The sequence below is a fragment of the Myxocyprinus asiaticus genome, chromosome 16 (genome assembly GCF_019703515.2).
Source record: "Myxocyprinus asiaticus isolate MX2 ecotype Aquarium Trade chromosome 16, UBuf_Myxa_2, whole genome shotgun sequence".
Classification (NCBI taxonomy): domain Eukaryota; kingdom Metazoa; phylum Chordata; class Actinopteri; order Cypriniformes; family Catostomidae; genus Myxocyprinus; species Myxocyprinus asiaticus.
The window spans coordinates 32,328,578-32,347,170 of NC_059359.1; the positions used below are offsets into that span (position 1 = coordinate 32,328,578).

General features: G+C 42.4%; 1 protein-coding gene across 2 annotated transcripts in view; it reads right to left on the reverse strand.

The window, feature by feature from the left end:
- The window catches only part of LOC127454480 (beta-chimaerin-like), an 87,099-nt gene extending 81,353 nt beyond the window's left edge, over positions 1-5,746 (reverse strand). For both annotated transcript variants that reach the window (XM_051721721.1, XM_051721720.1), the window contains exon 1: positions 5,313-5,746. Coding sequence is in view for 1 of the 2 variants with exons in the window: in XM_051721720.1 (XP_051577680.1) it covers positions 5,313-5,364 (52 nt within the window). In the remaining variant the exon portion in view is untranslated. The remainder of the gene's footprint in view (positions 1-5,312) is intronic.
- Between the last annotated feature and the right edge of the window lie 12,847 nt (positions 5,747-18,593).

An 18,593-nucleotide genomic window follows, 5' to 3' on the forward strand; every position in this document is an offset into this window, starting at 1 on the left:
GTAATAAATAATAAATGTGGAGACAAAGGATGTGGCAAGCTTTAAACTCAATCCCTACTCTCTGGTTCACTCCATCCACCAGTAAAACTGCAGGTTTAAACAAGCCTCTTATTTTACTCAGACTCACTGACTGTGAAACTGTAGCAGGATTTACACAATGACCATGGAAACTATTAAAACTGACCACTAATAAAAAGACCACATTGCAGTGGCTTCTGTCAGAAATTAAACCCTTTAAAAACAAGATTATAATAATGAGCAGTTTTTCCTGAGAGGGCAAAGGGGCGAGCAAATCATTTTTGGGGGCAGTTAAGTGGTGTGCATGCTTCATTTAGCAGTTCTGTCATCACAGGCCGAGGACCCATTCAATCTTTCTCCTCTTCATTCATGCTTTTTAAAGCTACGTGCAACAGCTTAGAAAAGATCTCAGACTTAGGTTCTTTTACATGACCACTGCTATGATACAATTACCCATGCAATCTTCAGCCAAAGTGTGACTATGAGTGGAAAAGCAACATGCATATGCACTATAAATCAACATGACATCCAAATTGACTCTATTTAGGCTACCTTCAGCGGAACTCAGCCAGCTGAAAACATGTTGAAAATATACTATAAAACTATTTAGCAACACAATCTTTTACAATAAAGGCTTTTTATGACTCAACATACAATACTGTACTGAAATACTCACCCACTGACTGAAAAAAGACAACGCGGTAACAGGCACGCAAAACTTTCCTCAAGTAAACTAGATTTCATGACGGTTTAGTGTATAATAGAGTTCAATTACTCACTCTCAATAAACGTTTTAAAAAATTAAATGTAGTAATCAGAAATCACTTTATTTTCTGTATAGTTACACAGTACAGATGCAATGAAAACTCAAAGCGTCTCACGTTGAAGTCACGCAGCACGTTGAAGTCTCGCACACACATAATATGTGAAACAGGCGATAATCTTTGGATACTTTGGTGGTTTTATGTTATTTCTGTTAATGGAATTGTAAAATAGTGCAATCCTCTGAGTAGCAGGCTAGCAGCTACAAGTTTGTTTACACATAGTGGCTGCCGTCTCTTTTCATTTCTCAATGCTTTGTGCATCATATGTGTTTGACCAAATCACAGGCTGCAGTACCTCCCGCAGTTCCTTTTCTCCCAAAAAGTACCAACCCCGGAGTAGGAGCTGAAAATTAGTCTCTCTAAATGGCTTAGAGGAACTATAGTTCTTTAAGCGCGAAAGGGACGAAAAGTAGTAGTTCTGGGTAAAAGAACCTAAAACGGGCTTTAGATCCTGCAGTGTTAAAGGACCTTAAGTCAGGCAGAAGTTCTAGAACGGCTAACATCGCTAATAGTACATTTAACAGCCCCAAGCTTTAGCCACTACGCCACACCAACCCTTCAAAATAGAACGCCACAAAACCGTGAAATCCCCCATCATTTCAACCTCAACATTTCTTAAACATTCACAAGCTTGAAGCCCTGAGTTTCAATCACTGTTTTCCTTTAGGGAAACATCAAAGCTTAGACTGGCCTTTGATGTCAGTAGAGCTGAACCAAGCAGCATCCATCCCGCCAGTCCGCCCTGCATTTGTTTACAGCCCCGTCATTGGCTAATATAAAGCAGAACATGTGCGCATGTTCGCACTCTCTGCCAGTTACATGCAAAGACTAGATGAAACAAGGTTTCTGCCAAAAAGCGTTCGTCTAAAATAATGATACTCTTGTGACAGACATAGCGAGCCTGGCAGAGGCGTGGTGTTCAGCATCCGATGATTACACCGGGGGCACGGAGCTAATGACAGCTCTCTGTATGGCAGGCTTAAAAGACTACCCGTCTCCTTCAAGCCTTGTGGCTGCAGTGCAGCTCTGATACTTCAGCAACAAGCATGTGAGATAATCTATTTGGGAATGGATGGTGACCACAGGGCTGCATTTGCTTGGCTTGATCCATCCCCTCCTGGCTCTCAAGAGTCCAATAGCTTGGCCTGGAGCAGGAAATGTGTTACTTTGTGTGTGCGCATGTGTGCAAAGAGTTGCAGCAAGCATAAAGTTAATCATACACACAGCAAATCCCATCTGAGCAGAGGCCAGTGTGTGCAAACATTTCTCACTCAACATGGCCTCACAACAGTTTTTCATTTGTCAAATTCTCTTTTGCTCTCTCAGACGTTCATTATTCAGCTTTAAAGTAATAATATGATAAATGGAATGGTTTAAATATAAAATGACTACAGTACTTAAAGGGATAGTCCATCCCAAAATTTGCCCTTTTCCACCGAAATGGCGATGGTTCTTGTGCCGGGGCAATCTGAAGCCTACGTAAACCGGCCGCGCATTTCCACTGACATGAGAGCCAAACAGTGACGTAACGGGTTACGTGTTTACATGGTAGTTTTGACTACCTCAAACATAAACACAGCATCACAGTGTTTGTGTAGCCTAAAGTTTCAGCTCCTGTATTTTTTAGGACATATTTAAACATACAGAGAAATGCAATTACGCAACAAGATTGCCAGAGATGATACTATGCCCAACACAACAGGTAACGTAATTACATTATTATGTATAAACTTTTTAAAGTGGCTTATCTTGCAAAGTACTATAAACTGAAACAGTGGAATTGTTATTAACATTGGTGTAGCAGATTGTTATATTTGATTTTTGCCATAGCATTTCATATTATGTTTACGTCTTGATTGAGAATCCCACAGGTTTACATAAAAGATAACAGCAATCTGAGTGAGTAATCCCCTTACTGAACAAAACAATGCACAAAATAAGATGAAGTGTGTTAGGAAAGCTAACAAAGTTGGCAAATATAATTAATTACAGAGATCAGCTGCAGAGGACACTGGCAATTCTGTGCTTATCTCAAGCGAGACTGACTGAACTGAATGCTCTGTTTTTTTAACTGATTGGACTTTAAAGAGAGTACAGGGAGCATAAGAGACCCAAGCAAAACCGGCAGTGGAGGGAGCAACGATGTCTTGGAATCTGTGCTTGGACTATCCCTTTAAGTACTGTGGTCCAAGCACAGATTTCAAGACATCATTGCTCCCTCCACTGCCGGTTTTGCTTGGGTCTCTTATGCTCCCTGTACTCTCTTTAAAGTTTTATGATTTGGTCAATCGTCCGACTGAAGCCGGTGTGCATCATTTCTTGCCATTTCTCCTCGTAGACTTTATTTCTTTGTGACCTCTCTAGTTTATCTTGGATCTCTATAGAAGACCATTTCGAAAGTAGAGCACTCGTTTCCTCTGCGTTTGCTGAATGCTTTTGACATCTGACATATTTGTGGGTCTTTTATTGTTTCTACTGTTGTTGTTTGGACAACTACCTGGTGACGAAACATAATCACGGCCTCCGCCCCTGACGTAATCGGTTCCTGTGTAGAGACCAGAAAGCATTTGGGGCCGGTGCGGAACCAGATTTTCCACTCTAGAACGGCATTTACATCAGTGGAAACACGTGGAACAGTTTGAGAATTTGCAACGGCCCAGGAACCCGCACCTGAACCATGTGGGTGGAAAAGGGCTCCAAAATTGTCATCATTTACTCACACTCAGATTGTTCCAAACCTGTATGACTTTCCTGCCTCTGTGGAACACAAAAAGATATGTTAGGCAAAATGATAACCTCAGTCACCATTCCCCCTTCATTGTATGGAAAAATTATGCATTGAAAGTGAATGCAAAAAAAAACGTTGGAACCGGTTTGGAACAATATAAGGGTTTGTAAATAATGACATTTTCATTTTTGGCTCAACTATCCCTTTAGAAATGGTTCTAATACACACACATTCATTGAATTGCTTGTTATTTAATCGTGCTCTCCTTTGGGACAGGTACTGTCCCTCAAATCATACACATACCCCCTCTGTTCTCACAAAGGCAATGCCAGGTGGAGCTTCATGTCCAGAACAGGGTGTAAACAAGCCTTTCTTTGTGGAAGCAATTTTGAGTGCTTGTCCAACCATGCCTTATCTCTTCACGTTTGTGCTCAGTGTATTTAAACACCTGCACACCCTCTCTCGCTTATCATACCACCGGCCAGCCAGATGCTTTACATTTACTCTGCCTTTACCTAGTTTCTTTTCAACTAATGTGTAGGCACATTTCTAATCTAACCACACAGAATGTGAATATGTAATACAATACACATGCAATACACGTGTGTGTGTGTGTGTGTTTTAGAGAGGTACAGTGAGGCAGTTTGGTACCTGTATGAAAATCTATCAAAAGTTGTGAAAATGGACAGGTAATTAGGGGTACAGGTAAATGTATTTATCAAAAACCATATGACTCCTAGCTAGAAAGATGACAGACTATTTAAAAAGCTAATTTTCAACACCAATGATTTCTTGTGTATAATAAGATAAGGATAATAGAAAATCTCTCAAGTGAATCAAACTGTGAGATGCACCACTTTTAAGGTAATGAGGTTTCATCACACACCCATGGAAATCTTTCGTGACTTACTTAAATATAAAAAAATAAATTACAAAAAATTGTAATAGAAATTTGCTTAGGATTTAAGATATGTTCCCGTAAAAACCTAGATCCCTTGAGACTATGGTGGGAAATGCATCTGTATGTGTCACAACTGGTTTTTTGGTTCCCATGTCACAACATGTTGAAATGGATATAACTTTCACTTTAACATTTAAAGCTTTTAATGTAAAAAAAAAAAAAAAAAAAAAAAAAAGAGATTACTTTATGTAGAAATTAACATAAACTAAGATTAATAAATGCTGTAAAAGTGTTTTCCATACTTAGTTCTTGTTAACTATTGCGTTATCCAATGTTAACAAGCACAACCTTATTGTGTAGTAATTTTTAAAGATTTAAAATGAGGATCAGACTATTGCTTGGTATTACAATTAAGCTCTGTGCATGACCTCTTAGAAAGAATTGTAATGTAGTAACTGTAATGTAGTAAACAATTAAGGTGATTAAACAAAAGGTGTCTCTGTGTGCATGTTATCATACACAGTTTTCATATATTCATACTGAGGTGGCCTTTAGAACTCATGCTCTGTGAGTGTATTACAGCAGTGCTCTGCAACCATGCATTGGTCATGCTGCTATTGCATTAAGTCAAAAGTAGGTCTAATTCATGCTGAATGAAGGAAACAGATTTTGGGAAAGACACACCTCTTCACCATGTTCTATCTTGTCTGATTTCATTACATCCAAAACCACAGAAATGTAACTGAAATGTAATTCAGCTATCCATTTAATTAGAATTACAAAAGGTAATTCATATTCCCAAATAAATGATGCACGCTTTCATTTTTGGTTCACAACTCACCCGAGGAGACAGAGGAGGAACCCGACAGACTGGAGTTACTGGACGCTGCCATCGCGTCTAATTCACTGAATATCCTCGCTTACTGGCGTCTGTTAGGGCTTGACAGTTCTTCCATCTCAGTCTGTGTCCTCTAAGCTAACGCACTGTCTTCAGCTCTGAAGAGTTCCTGCTGAAGAGCCGATAATATCCAGCTGTGAGTGTCTGATCAGACGGGAGTCACGAGCGCTGCTGCATTTACAGTCGCGTGTGTGGCAGCAGATGAACCATATGGTGAAACTAGTTGATATAACCTCCAAATATGCGTACAGAAAATACAAGAACTTATCTACTCTTCGCCGTGATAAAATGCAAAATGCTACAAAACTTCCCGGCTGTTCCGTGTACTGGCAGTGCCAGTGGGTTTCGCCATATTTAGGGACTGGGATTTTGCTGTATCGTTTCCATGTGCCACTTTAAGGCTCGTTATAAACACTATGTGCAAGGGTGAATCCGCCTTCTTAAAGTGGAAGAGACGTCTGTACGCACATTCCTCCCTTTCTACCTGACCATGTTATGCACATGTGTGGTGCGACCATATTACAATGTTGTAGGGTACAATGGGGCAAAAGGCTTCGCGGGGTAAAAGGCTCCTTTGGTTTTATTTGATCCCAAAACACATTAAAAAAATCATCAAAATCTACCTCAGTACATTCCTAAACACCTGTTTGTCACTATGAACTGCAAAGTTTTCCTCTTCCATGAGATCATTGAGTGTAATGTCTAAAGGTTGATTTTGAGGCAAAATTATGTAATATTTATTTATTTATTTTATTTAGCATGTTTATGCAGCTAATGTATATCCTGGAAATCATCACATTTATTTTTAGACAAAATACTTATTTGTCATTTTCAATTGTGTTCAATGTGATTATATCAAAACAATTTCAATAACTGTGAAATAAGTGAAACGATAGCATTTGGGGTAAAAATGCCTCCCTGTTGCAAGGGCTAAAGACCCCTATTAAACTCATTGTTTTTTTGTTTTGTTTTTTAAGTGAGGCGAATAGATTTATTATGAAGAGTGGGCTTACATTGACTGATCCAATCACAATGAAGATTAATTTGTTTATAGAATACTTAAGATGTAATAAAATGTCAAATGTGATTGAAATTAACAAGAAATTATGCACCCTTTTCTGAAGTGGTTATTTTGAGTAAGCATTATATTAATCTGTTCCCAGAAAAATCTTCTTGTCTCAAAAGTATTTGCATAAGTTCACAAATTGTGTACTATAACGTTTGCCCCGGTATGTACACTATATCACTATAACCACCCCTAGGGGCCTTTTACCCCAAGTTAGGGAGCCTTTTACCCCAGGAGTGGCGGGCCATACTATGGGATGAATATAGTATCAAAATTATTCACAAATGCGTAAACACTTATCCATCAATTCGATAAATGTCATACATGCATTTTACTATCCACACACCAATTCCTTTCAACTTGAGTCTGTGAAATTCCGAATTAAATGAATGTGCAGCGATTTGTACAAATAGAGACATATTTGTGAATACAAATGTTCCCTTTTGTATAAATGTAACACAATTTGAATGTCTAACCAAAGTAAGACATTCCAAATTAAACATAAAATGGCCTTGTGAAGCATTGAATGTGCATTTGTGTATCAAGTGACACTTTTTGTGTCTATTCTGTTTTATTTATTTGAATTTGAGCACATCTACCCACCAATTTGGGGAAAAAAATCACAAATGTGTGTTATTAGCCTTATTCAAATGTCTTTTTACTTGTGTCTGTGTAAGATATTATTAAATGAACGTGCACCTATTTGTACAAATAGATACCTATTTGTGAATATAAATGTTTCCTTTTGAACAAATAAATCAGTTTGCGTATGTAACCAAATGAATATGTTTCAAATTAAACAAAAAATGGCCATGTGAAGCATTGAATGTGCATTTGTGGATCAAGTGACACACGTGCATTCATTGACATGTTTTTTGTGTATATTCTGTTTTATTTATTTGAATTTGAGACTTTTGTTTCGCTGTTTTTACCATGGCCAACCCACACACAAACAACTACCAATGAATAAGTCCTAAATTCATTCATAAATGTGGGCAAATCTACCCATCAATTTGGGAAAACTTAACAAATGCATGTTATTAGTCTTAAAAAAATATTTGTACTTGTGTCTGTATAATTTATTATTAAATGAATGTGCAGCTATTTGTACAAATAGAGACACATTTAAGAATATAAATGTTCCCTTTTGTACAAATAAATCACAGTTTATGGATGTAACCAACTGAAGGTGTTCCAAATGAAACACAAAATGGTCTTGTGAAGTACTGAATGTGCATTTGTGGTTCAAGTGACAGGCGTGCATTCATTGACGTCTTTTTTGTGTGTTTTGTGTTTCATTCATTTGAATTTTGAGACTTCCTTTCTGCTGGTTTTGCCTTGCAAAATCCACATGTAACTTTGTGTAATAAACGCAGCTACCACTAGACGGCGGTCTCATTTTACAGATTTACTATCAGACAGGGCATGGAGCGTTAGAGTCTGCTACTTTGATCTTAACTAAGTTTCTAGATTGAAATTCCTGTCTACAGAATGGGAAATATCTGTTTGTGTAGTTCAAGCATGAATACAATTCTTAATGTTGCAGTATCCAATAGGGCTAGGTTGAATGTCGAAACATATCGTGGCGATGGAATAACGTGTCAATCGGTATAAATGTTTCTATATTGTGGTATGCAAATATCTGTGCATGCAATGCTCCACTTGACTGAAGGTGAGACTGATAGTGAGAGACAAACAAACAAACACAGAGACAGATAAACAAACAGAATGCAGGACGAGTCCAAAACAAGTCAAATGCAGGAGGAGGAATATATTTTTCATTAAAAGATGCGGTCTGCACCTTGAATGAGAGCCCTGTTTATGACTCGTGTGTACACAGCGCGCACCTCAGCTGCAGTTAGTTACTTTCCTACTGACTGTTCTCCGGCAATCACGGAGAGAGAAGCGATCGCAATTACATCAAGAATTAATAAATAACACCTTTGTCAACAGTGCATTTATATCAAGTAGACTATATAGTTACCAAAACGGTTTCCTGTATCTAATGGAAGACAAAATCCAAAACAAAACAGTGATTGAGGACTTTGCTTCAGAATCAAAGAAAATGCTTATATTCAAAAAGAAAAGCCTATTTGTGCTTGTATTAAAAATCAATGCAGAGTAGATAAAACGGATCAAAGGTTATTTTTTTATATTTATTGATTGATAAAGTTTTTCGTTGTAATGGACATGACAGGTCTTCCATTAGGCTACATTGGGCATCATTTTAAATAAAAAAGGAACTTATTATTTTTTCATAAGTTTTTGAATCACTTCCATCAAAATGTGTAGGCTATATTCCATATCACTGACATGCACAGAACAGGGGCAGCAGGAGCACAAGCACCTGCCCCTTTCATTCACAAATCTAAAGGTGCCCTTTTGGTCATCTAGAAAAAGGGGATACATTTTAATAATTGAATTAGAATAGTTAAAAAAAACTAAATTAAAAACTCATCATAATCTCACAATAACAGTAATAGCAGTGTAGACAGATTTATTAATTATAATGGAAGTGGTCGCGTCATTTTAAGTGATATAAATTAAATAAGTCTTTTATAGAATATTGACATAAACTGAAGGAGCTGTCTGATTCAGCCAAAGCCAGTTTTTTTTTTTTTTTTTTTTTTTTTAATTAATAAGCCATTAGACTAGTAATTTTCAGAAAAAATACCATTAGGCTTCCACAATACCGCCACTCCCAATACGCATATTATACAGTCTGCGTAGGGCACCAACTCCCTAGGTGGGGCACCATCATACCCTACGGGGGCACCAGGAACCCCACTGGTTGCCCTTACTTGCATGTTATACATTATTCAAGGACCCTGTAGCATTCGTGGAACACAGTCGATCGCCTCGTGCTCGCACTTTCTCTTTGCACCGTGCACCACGTTACCAGGGTAATGCCATGGTACTGAATGATTGATCATGTTCAAATTTCATGATACTGTCATGGCACTCCAAGGTATTTTAAAAAAATACCATGGTTTTACAATGACACATGCCATAAACATGGGGTACACACAGACTATGTCTGAAAATAAATAAATAAACAAGTGTATTACCATGGTGTTTTTTTGTGAGAAATATAACAGAACAGGCTTTTATTTGTAATAAAGGAAAAATGGGAAAACATTATGTACAGTATGTACTGTATATACAAGAAAATGGTTAAATACTCAAAAGCAAAGGAATTAGTTAAATATATATTATTACTACTCATTAAAAAAAAAAAGTAAAAAAAAAAAAAAAAAAAACAGTGCCCTTTTTATCCTTCCGTCCCTGTCCCTGCTAAGGTCTGTACACGTCACTGTTCCATTTCATACATATCATTACTGACCAAAAAGTTAAATAATATTACCATATACAGCTCTGGGAAAAATTAAGAAACCACTCCAAATTTTTCTTAAATCAGCATCACAGCATGTATGGCAGCCATTCTATTCCAGTGTCTGTTGAATTCCAACACAAGCACACCTCATTCTACTTAATGAGGTACTGATTAGGCGATCACCTGAATCACATTTTATTTAATGAGGAAAAGTATGTAATAGAAGTAATAGAATGGCTGCCATGTGTCTGTGATAACCCCATGTTCCCTCTCTGTCACTCACTCGACGTTGTGTCGATGTAGTGACACTAGGGGTCACTCTTGTGAGCCCGAGACACCTCTGGTCTTTGATAAAAGGCCAATGAAAACTGGCGAGTGGTATTTGCATGCCACTCCCCCGGACATACGGGAATAAAAGGAGCTGGTATGCAACCACTCTTTCAGATTTTCTCTTCGGAGCCGAATGGTCATGCTCCCTGAGCTGAATTCCCACGACTGTTCATTCACCTCTGCTGGATCTGATGGCACATTTCAGCGGCTTCTCCCTCCTCTGCACTGGTGCACTGCAGAGAATGCCCCTGGGTGCTTCGGCAGAAATAAGAGTATATTTCTCTAAAAGAGCGGCACACACGGAACGTCTTTTTAAAGACACGTCTTTTTAAAGATGCCTTTCCTTTGTGTGTTATTCCTGGTTGCGCTCGTTATCTCTTGCCTTCTGGCGGTCACGGTCACTGTCTTTCGTGTCTGGGCACTTCTCACATGGAGACAGCATTCGTGGATGGGTCATGTACTCATTGCAAGAACATGTCCATGGTAACGATGCGGTCACGGCTTACCTTCATAAGAAAGCAAGCCATCCCAGAGGCTCCCTGCCTCGGTCCTTCTACCCACGGGTATGAGGCTAGCACTGGGGGCGATTTGGGGACCCCAATGGGACCGCCTCCGCCGGGTATCCCCCTGCGGACCTCCCATTCCCCAGCATGCTCGTCTGCCCCGATTGGGCTTCCGGATGAATCCGCCGGCTCATCTCACTACGAGTTTGACCTCTTATTTGGAGAGTGCAAAAGTGATGAGCTCTCGAGCACAGCATCAGAGAGCGGACACGTCCGGTCGGACGCGGAAGCCTCAGATGGGCTCCTCCCTTCGGGTGTGGTCACCCAGTCACAGGCTGACGCGGAGATGACGACATGCTTTCCCGGGCAGCCGTGAGCGTCGGGCAAGAGTGGAACTCTCCGCTCTCCCCTGAACCCTCGCGGCTCGATGATTGGTTCCTGGGCTCGTGGCGCCGCTCAAAGCTACGCCCCTTTCATCCCGGAAGTGCATGAAGAGCTGACAAGGTCATGGGAGGCACTTTTTACTGCCCGGTCCCGATCTTTCAGCTTCCCTGCCCTCACTACACTTGATGGTGGGGCGGCCAAGGGCTATTCAGCAATCCCCCCAGTGGATAAAGGCGCTCGCGGTGCACCTATGCCCGCAGAGCGCCGCCACCTGGCGCGGGTGCCCAAAGCTCCCGTCCAAGGCCTGTAGGTTTACATCGTCTCTGACGGCCAAGGCCTACGGTGCCGCTGGACAAGCCACCTCTGACCTGCATGTCATGGCTCTCCTGCAAGTCCGCCAAGGTGCTGAAAGAACTGCACGAGGGTAGTTCCACCCCGGGATTGATGCAGGAACTGCGCTCAGCAATCAACCTCGCTCTCCGGGCGACGAAGGTCACGGCGCAGTCTCTCGGGTGGGTGATGTCCATCTTGGTGGTCCAGAAGCGCCACCTTTGGCTCAACCTGGTTGAGATGGGAGAAGCCGACAAGGCACGGTTCCTTGCTGCCCCCATTTCCCAAGTTGGCCAGTCCGGCAACACCGAGGACTTTGCCCAGCAGTTCTCAGCAGTGAAGCAGCAGACGGAGGTTATCCGGCACATCCTGCCCCGGCGCGGCTCAAGATCCCACACCCCGTCTGCTCGTCGCCAAGGGCGTCCCCCTGCGGTGACTGCACCGGCTCTGCCACAGCCCGCCCCTGCGGCCCGGCCCCGGAGTGGAGCCCACTGCAGGAAGCAGATGCCACCTGTCTCGCGGCCGCCAAGAACCCGTGAAAGGCTTCAAAGCGCCCCTGAGACGGGCAACCCAGGGACAACGAAACCCGCTGCTCTGGAGCTGGTAAGCAGACCACTCCATCCCCCGGTCGAGGGCCGGGAGGAGAATCTTTTGTTACCTTTGCATTTAATTGCACTGCATGCCCAAGTGGCTGCAGTACCCAAGAGTTTGGCAAGAGCGGTTTCCTTGTTCCCTGGGTCATGTATCCGGTGTGTATGGCTGTCATCACGACCACCGTCCACCACTCTATTTGGCAGGTTTGGAGCTCCAGCGGCAGTCTTCCCATCCCTGAGCGCCCAGCTGTGGCACAAATCCACCCCCAATGTGACAGTCTCCACGGGTCACGAGGACAGGCCTCTTACTCCCCCGTCCCAGGCTGTTCTGGGGGTGGTCACAAGAAGCCAGGTAAGTACTTTGATTTCCCTGAACTCAGCACGGCCACGACATGGTGTTGCACCTCAAGCTCCGCCCCGCCGCGAGGCCCCACCTGCCGGTATGTCCGACGAGATTGTCCCTTTGGTCCCCCTCACGCAGAGCTTGGATGCTTGGCTTGCACTTTCCAATCCGTCGCGATGGCTGATCCAGACCATCCAACTCGGCTACGCAATTCAGTTTGCCAGGCATCAGCCCAGGTTCAGCAGTATCCACTTCACCTTGGTGAAGGATGAAAACGCTGCTACCTTGCGCGCGGAGATCGCCACCCTCCTATGGAAGGGTGCGATAGAACCTGTCCCTCCGGCCGAGATGAAGAAGGGGTTTTACAGCCCCTACTTCATCATACCAAAAAAAGGCGGTGGGTTGCGGCCAATCTTGGACCTGTGAGTACTGAACCGGGCTTTACACAGACTCCCGTTCAAGATGAACGGATACTGGTGAGCGTCTGGCATCAAGATTGGTTTGTGGCGGTAGACCTGAAGGACGCATACTTTCACATCTCGACGATTTGCTAATCCTAGCTCACTCTCGGGACATGTTGTGTGCACACAGGGACTTGGTGCTCTCACACTTCAGCTGATTAGGGCTTCGGGTCAACTGGGAAAAGAGCAAGCTCCTCTCAGTTCAGAGCATCTCTTTTCTCAGTTTGGAGTTGGACTCGGTCTCATTGACAGCGCATCTCACGAACGAGCGCACACAATCGGTGCTGACCTGTTTGAAGGCATTCAAACAGAAAACAGCTGTTCCACTGAAACTCTTTCAGAGGCTCCTGGGGCTTATGACATCCTCAGCGGTGGCCACCCCCCTCGGGTTGATGCATATGAGACCGCTTCAGCACTGGCTTCAGACTCGAGTCCCGAGATAGGCATGGCGCCGTGGGACACATGGCGCTGTTTGTCACCGTCTCTTCAGCCCTTGGTCCGACCTCTCGTTTCTACACGTAGGTGTTCCCCTAGAGCAGGTCTCCAGGCGTGTCGTGGTCACGACAGACGCCTCCAAAACAGGCTGGGTCGCTGTTTGCAATGGGCATGCAGCCGCCGGCTTATGGACATTATTATCAGGTGGTCCAGCTGATCTGGTGTCGATTCGGACAGGCACAGGTAGACCTGTTCGCCTCCCAAGAATCCTCCCACTGCCCACTCTGGTACGCCCTGACCGAGGCACCCCTCGGCATAGACGTGCTGGCACACAGCTGGCCTCCTGGCCTACGCAAATATGCGTTTCCCCCAGTGAGCCAACTTGCACAGACTCTGTGCAAGGTCAGGGAGGACGAGGAGCAAGTTGTCCTGGCAGTACCCTACTGGCCCACCCAGACGTGGTTCTCGGACCTCACGCTCCTCACAACAGCCCACCCCCCCCCGGTGAATTTCCCTTAGGAAGGACCTTCTTTCTCAGGGATGGGGCACCATCTGGCACCCATGACCAGACCTCTGGAATCTCCATGTCTGGCCCCTGGACGGGATGCGGTGGTAGACACGATCACTCAGGCTAGGGCCCCCTCTACGAGGCACCTGTATGCCTTTAAGTGGCATCTGTTCACTAAGTGGTGTTCTTCCCGACAGGAAGACCCCAAGAGATGCGCAGTCGGATCGGTGCTTTCCTTCCTGCAGGAGAGGTTGGAAGGGCGGCTGTCCCCTTCCACCTTGAAGGTGTATGTTGCTGCTATAGCAGCACATCATGACACAGTGAACGGTAAGTCCTTAGGGAAGCACGACCTGATCATCAGGTTCCTGAGAGGCGCCAGGAGGCTGAACCCCTGCAGACTGTGCCTCGTTCCCTCATGGGACCTCTCTGTAGTTCTTCAGGATCTACAGAGAGCCCCCTTTGAGCCTTTGCAGTCAGCTGAGCTTAAGGCACTCTCCTTAAAGACTGCCCTCCTGACTGCGCTCACTTCCATCAAGAGGGTAGGAGAACTGCAAGCATTCTCTGTCAGCGAAATGTGCCTGGAGTTCGGTCCGGGCTACTCTAACGTGATCTTGAGACCCCGACCGGGCTATGTGCCCAAGGTTCCCACGACCCCTTTTAGGGACCAGGTGGTGAACCTGCGAGCACTGCCCCAGGAGGAGGCAGACCCAGCCCTGTCATTGCCGTGTCCGGTGCGCACTTTACGCATCTATCTGGATCGCACACAGAGCTTTAGGATCTCTGAGCAGCTCTTTGTCTGCTTTGGTGCACAGCGGAAAGGAATCAGGGAATGGAGGTTACGCAAGTAACCATGGTGTTTATGACGTGTCATAGTAAAACCATGCTATTTTTTTAAGGTACCTTGGAGTATCATGACTGTATCATGAAATATGAACATGATCAATCATTCAGTACCATGGCATTACCCTGGTAATGTGGTGCACGGTGCGAAGGCGCGATGAGAAAGTGCGAGTGCGAGGCGATCGACTGTGTTCCACGAATGCTACAGGGTCCTTGAATAACGTAAAACATGCGAGTAAGGGCAGCCGATGGGGTTTCTGGTGCCCCCCTAGGGTATGATGGTGCCCCCCTATGGAGTTGGTGCCCTATGCAGACTGCGTAATATGTGTATAGGGAGCGGTGGTACTGTGGAAGCCTAATGGTATTTTTCTGTAAGTGACTAGTCTAATGGCTTATTAGTTTCAACAAAACCAAACTGGCTTTGGCTGAATCAGACAGCTCCTTCAGTTTATGTCAATATTCTATAAAAGACTAATTTAATTTATATCACTGTAAGCGTCGCAACCACTTCCATTATAATTAATAAATCTGTCTACACCGCAGGTGCGCAATGTCGGAAATGCGTTAGCGATCGAGTATTATTCTTTTGATGAAATTACAACACAAAACATGGAGTGGACTTTTTATCTGACCTGTTTCTCGTCTGAGGTAATGCCACTTCGATGTTCCGGGGCAAAATCAAAACTGCATTTTTTGCTTCCTTGAAGGGCACTCCTGCAGGAGGGGATGCCACTCGAAAGCTCGTTCAAAACGAAAGTGAGAAAATGAATCTTTTCTCGGTGGGGCCTTGCACAAGATAGTTAGCGAAGGGTACATTCACTCAGTAATGCCATGTTTCCTTCAGAGTACCCACTTCAAGGGCTCTGCAGTTTGGAGTGAGTATAGGGCTGTAGCACACGCTCTTAAAGGCACCTCCACTTAATTTTCATAATAACACATTATTATTGTTATTGTGAGATCATGACAAGTTTTTAATTTAGTTTTATTTAACTATTTTAATTTAATTATCACAATTTCTCCCCTTTTTCTAGATGACCAAAAGGGCACCTTTGGATTTTGAATGAAAGGTGCAGGGGCTTGCACTCCTGCCGCCCCTGTTCTGTGCATGTCAGTGATATGGAATATAGCCTACACATTTTGATGGAAGTGATTCAAAAACATATGAAAAAATAATAAGTTCCATTTTTATTTAAAATGATGCCCAATGTAGCCTAATGGAAGACCTGTCATGTCCATTACAATGGAAAACTTTATCAATAAATATATATTAAAAATAATATTTGATCCGTTTTATCTGCTCTGCATCGCTTTTCAATACAAGCACAAATAGGCTTTTCTTTTTGAATATAAGCATTTGCTTTTGTCTTCCATTAGATACTGGAAACCGTTTTGGTAACTACATAGTCTACTTAATGTAAATGCACTGTTGACAAAGGTGTTATTTATTAATTCCCAATGTAATTGCGATCGCTTATCTCTCCGTGCTTGCGGGAGAACAGTCAGAAGGAAAGCTTAAAGGTGTCAATGGTAATTAACTGCAGCTGAGGCACATGCTGTGTACATGCGTGTCATAAACAGGGCTCTCATCCAATAACGTGAGACCGCACCTTTTAATGCAAAAATATATTCCTCCTCCTGCATTTGACTTGTTTCGGACTCGTCCTGCATTCTGTTTGTTTATCTATCTCCGTGTTTGTTTGTTCGTCTCTCACTATCAGTCTCACCTTCAGTCAAGTGGAGTATTGCATGCACAGATATTTGCATACTATGATATAGAAACATTTATACCGACTGACACTTTATTCCATTGCCACGATATATATCGCCATTCCGCCCAGCCCTATTGGATACTACAACATTAAGAATTGTACTCATGCTTGAACTACACAAACAGATATTTCCCATTCTGTAGACAGGAATTTCATTCTATAAACAGCCCTCTACGATCATGTTGGAGAAAGAATCGTCATTGGCTAGTAAATTTTTGTTTTTACTTGCCAGACTTTTGACGACATGTGAGCATAATGTAACTAAAACATATATTAAGCAAACTGAGAGAGGGGGCCTCTTCATATATATCCACGCAATATAGTATATTGTAATGTTTTTTTTTTGGGGGGGTTTTTTTTGCTTTATGGTTTTAATCACATTTTAGCTTTTTAAAAATGTACAAATTTCACATTCTATCAATTAATATGATGTCATGAAATCGCATTTTTAATAATGATACAAGCTGTTGTCACTGTTTGAAATTTCGTACACATTTTTAACAAAACAATTCACAAGGTAGGAACCTAATTATGAAAATTAGGGGTCACGATTGTGAAATTTGGCTGACAATTAATTGTCAAACAAATAATTGCGATTATGATGATTAATTGTCTGTTTTAGGTGTTTCAGGAATATGACGATTAATTACCATACAAACTCACTTTGTATGGTAATTTATAACTGGGCTTCATGCACAAAACAAAGTCATTTATACAAATTTAGCTTGGGTCATATAATAAAATAAGGGTATATGATTTCCTTTTCAGGCTTCAAAAACGTATGAATGACAGTCAAATATAAAAGTATACAATTTTAAATAATTAAAATAATATTTTAATGATCAAAATATGTCTAAATAACTAAAATATATCTCTCTTATTTGTCCGATTTACTTTTGATCCATTGGACTTTTTCAATGTTTTGTTTTGTTTTTCTTCTTTTGTAACCCAGCCAAACTGTATAGCTATTATATTATATTATATTATATTATATTATATTATATTATATTATATTATATTATATTATGCAATAGTAAAATATTTCTGCCTTAAATTCTTCACTTTCACACATTATTTTAAGGCTCTCTGTTTAATTCACAAGCCCTTATTTCTCATGAAGTATAGACATATAGCATTTTATCATCTCCACAGAAATAGTGCAGGGCATCTCACTGCGTGTTATTAACTCTGTGTGAATAAACCCACAATGACCACGGACATTTGCCATTACATGGCCATTAAGTGAAACTGGAGCGCTTTGCGTTCACAAAATGAATATGTTTATACCTTGTTTATATTTTCGCGGGAGTTTGGTGCAAGCCTCTGTAGATGGCGTGCACATCAGAGTGCTTGAGAAGTGGTTCATCTTCACAGGCTCTCAAGAGAGTTGCTCTTGTGATGTCTGCGGTGCGGTTCCCTGAGATGCTCGGAGTTCAACTGAATGAGAACAAGAACAAACCGCATTATAGCGACCACGAGGAGTTTACCCCATGTGACTCTACCCTCTCTAGCAACCGGGCCAATTTGGTTGCTTAGGAGACCTGGCTGGAGTCACTCAGCAAGCCCTGGCATTCAAAATAGCGAACTCCACGTGTGGTAGGAGGCTGAATCCAGCTTCTTAATCAACTGCTTTTTATTCAGTAAAAGGGCCTCATGCTTCAACACAACACAACTCTATCACTGGCGAGTGAAATGTTAATATTTACTTGCCAGTGGCTAATAACAGACATTTTTTTGGTTGCATAGTGTGACATTTACTTGCATATGTGAGTGATTTACTCGCAATGTAGAGGGCTGATAAACGTAGTTAAAATTTAAGTAGCAGACTCAAACGCTGACCTGGAACAAAGACCCAGTGAGCCAGGTGTTGAAATCCTGTTAGCTAAAAGCTACTAACATGTCACACAAACGTATTGTCACCAGGACTTACGCTCTAAAATGGGCTTTTTTTGCCTTTTTCAATGTGACAGGACATTATCCTTGGTTATATATGAGAAAAATTGAGACAAACCTTTGATTCTTTCTGCTGATCTCAGACACTGTTTGTTTGAAGTGGCGCTTGTAAACAGCGCATGCCTAGTGACCTTGTGAATAAGTCCACTCCGCCTGATGGTACATCTGTAAAATGACACTGCCGTCTAGTGGTAGCTGCTTTTATTACACAAAGTTACGTGTGGATTGTGCAAGGCAAAACCAGCGGAAAGGAAGTCTCAAAATTCTAATGAATGAAACATAAATGCACAAAAAGGCAGGGGGGCCTGGGTAGCTCAGTGGTAAAGACGCTGGGCCCAGGGCATGCTGAGTGACTCCAGCCAGGTCTCCTAAGCA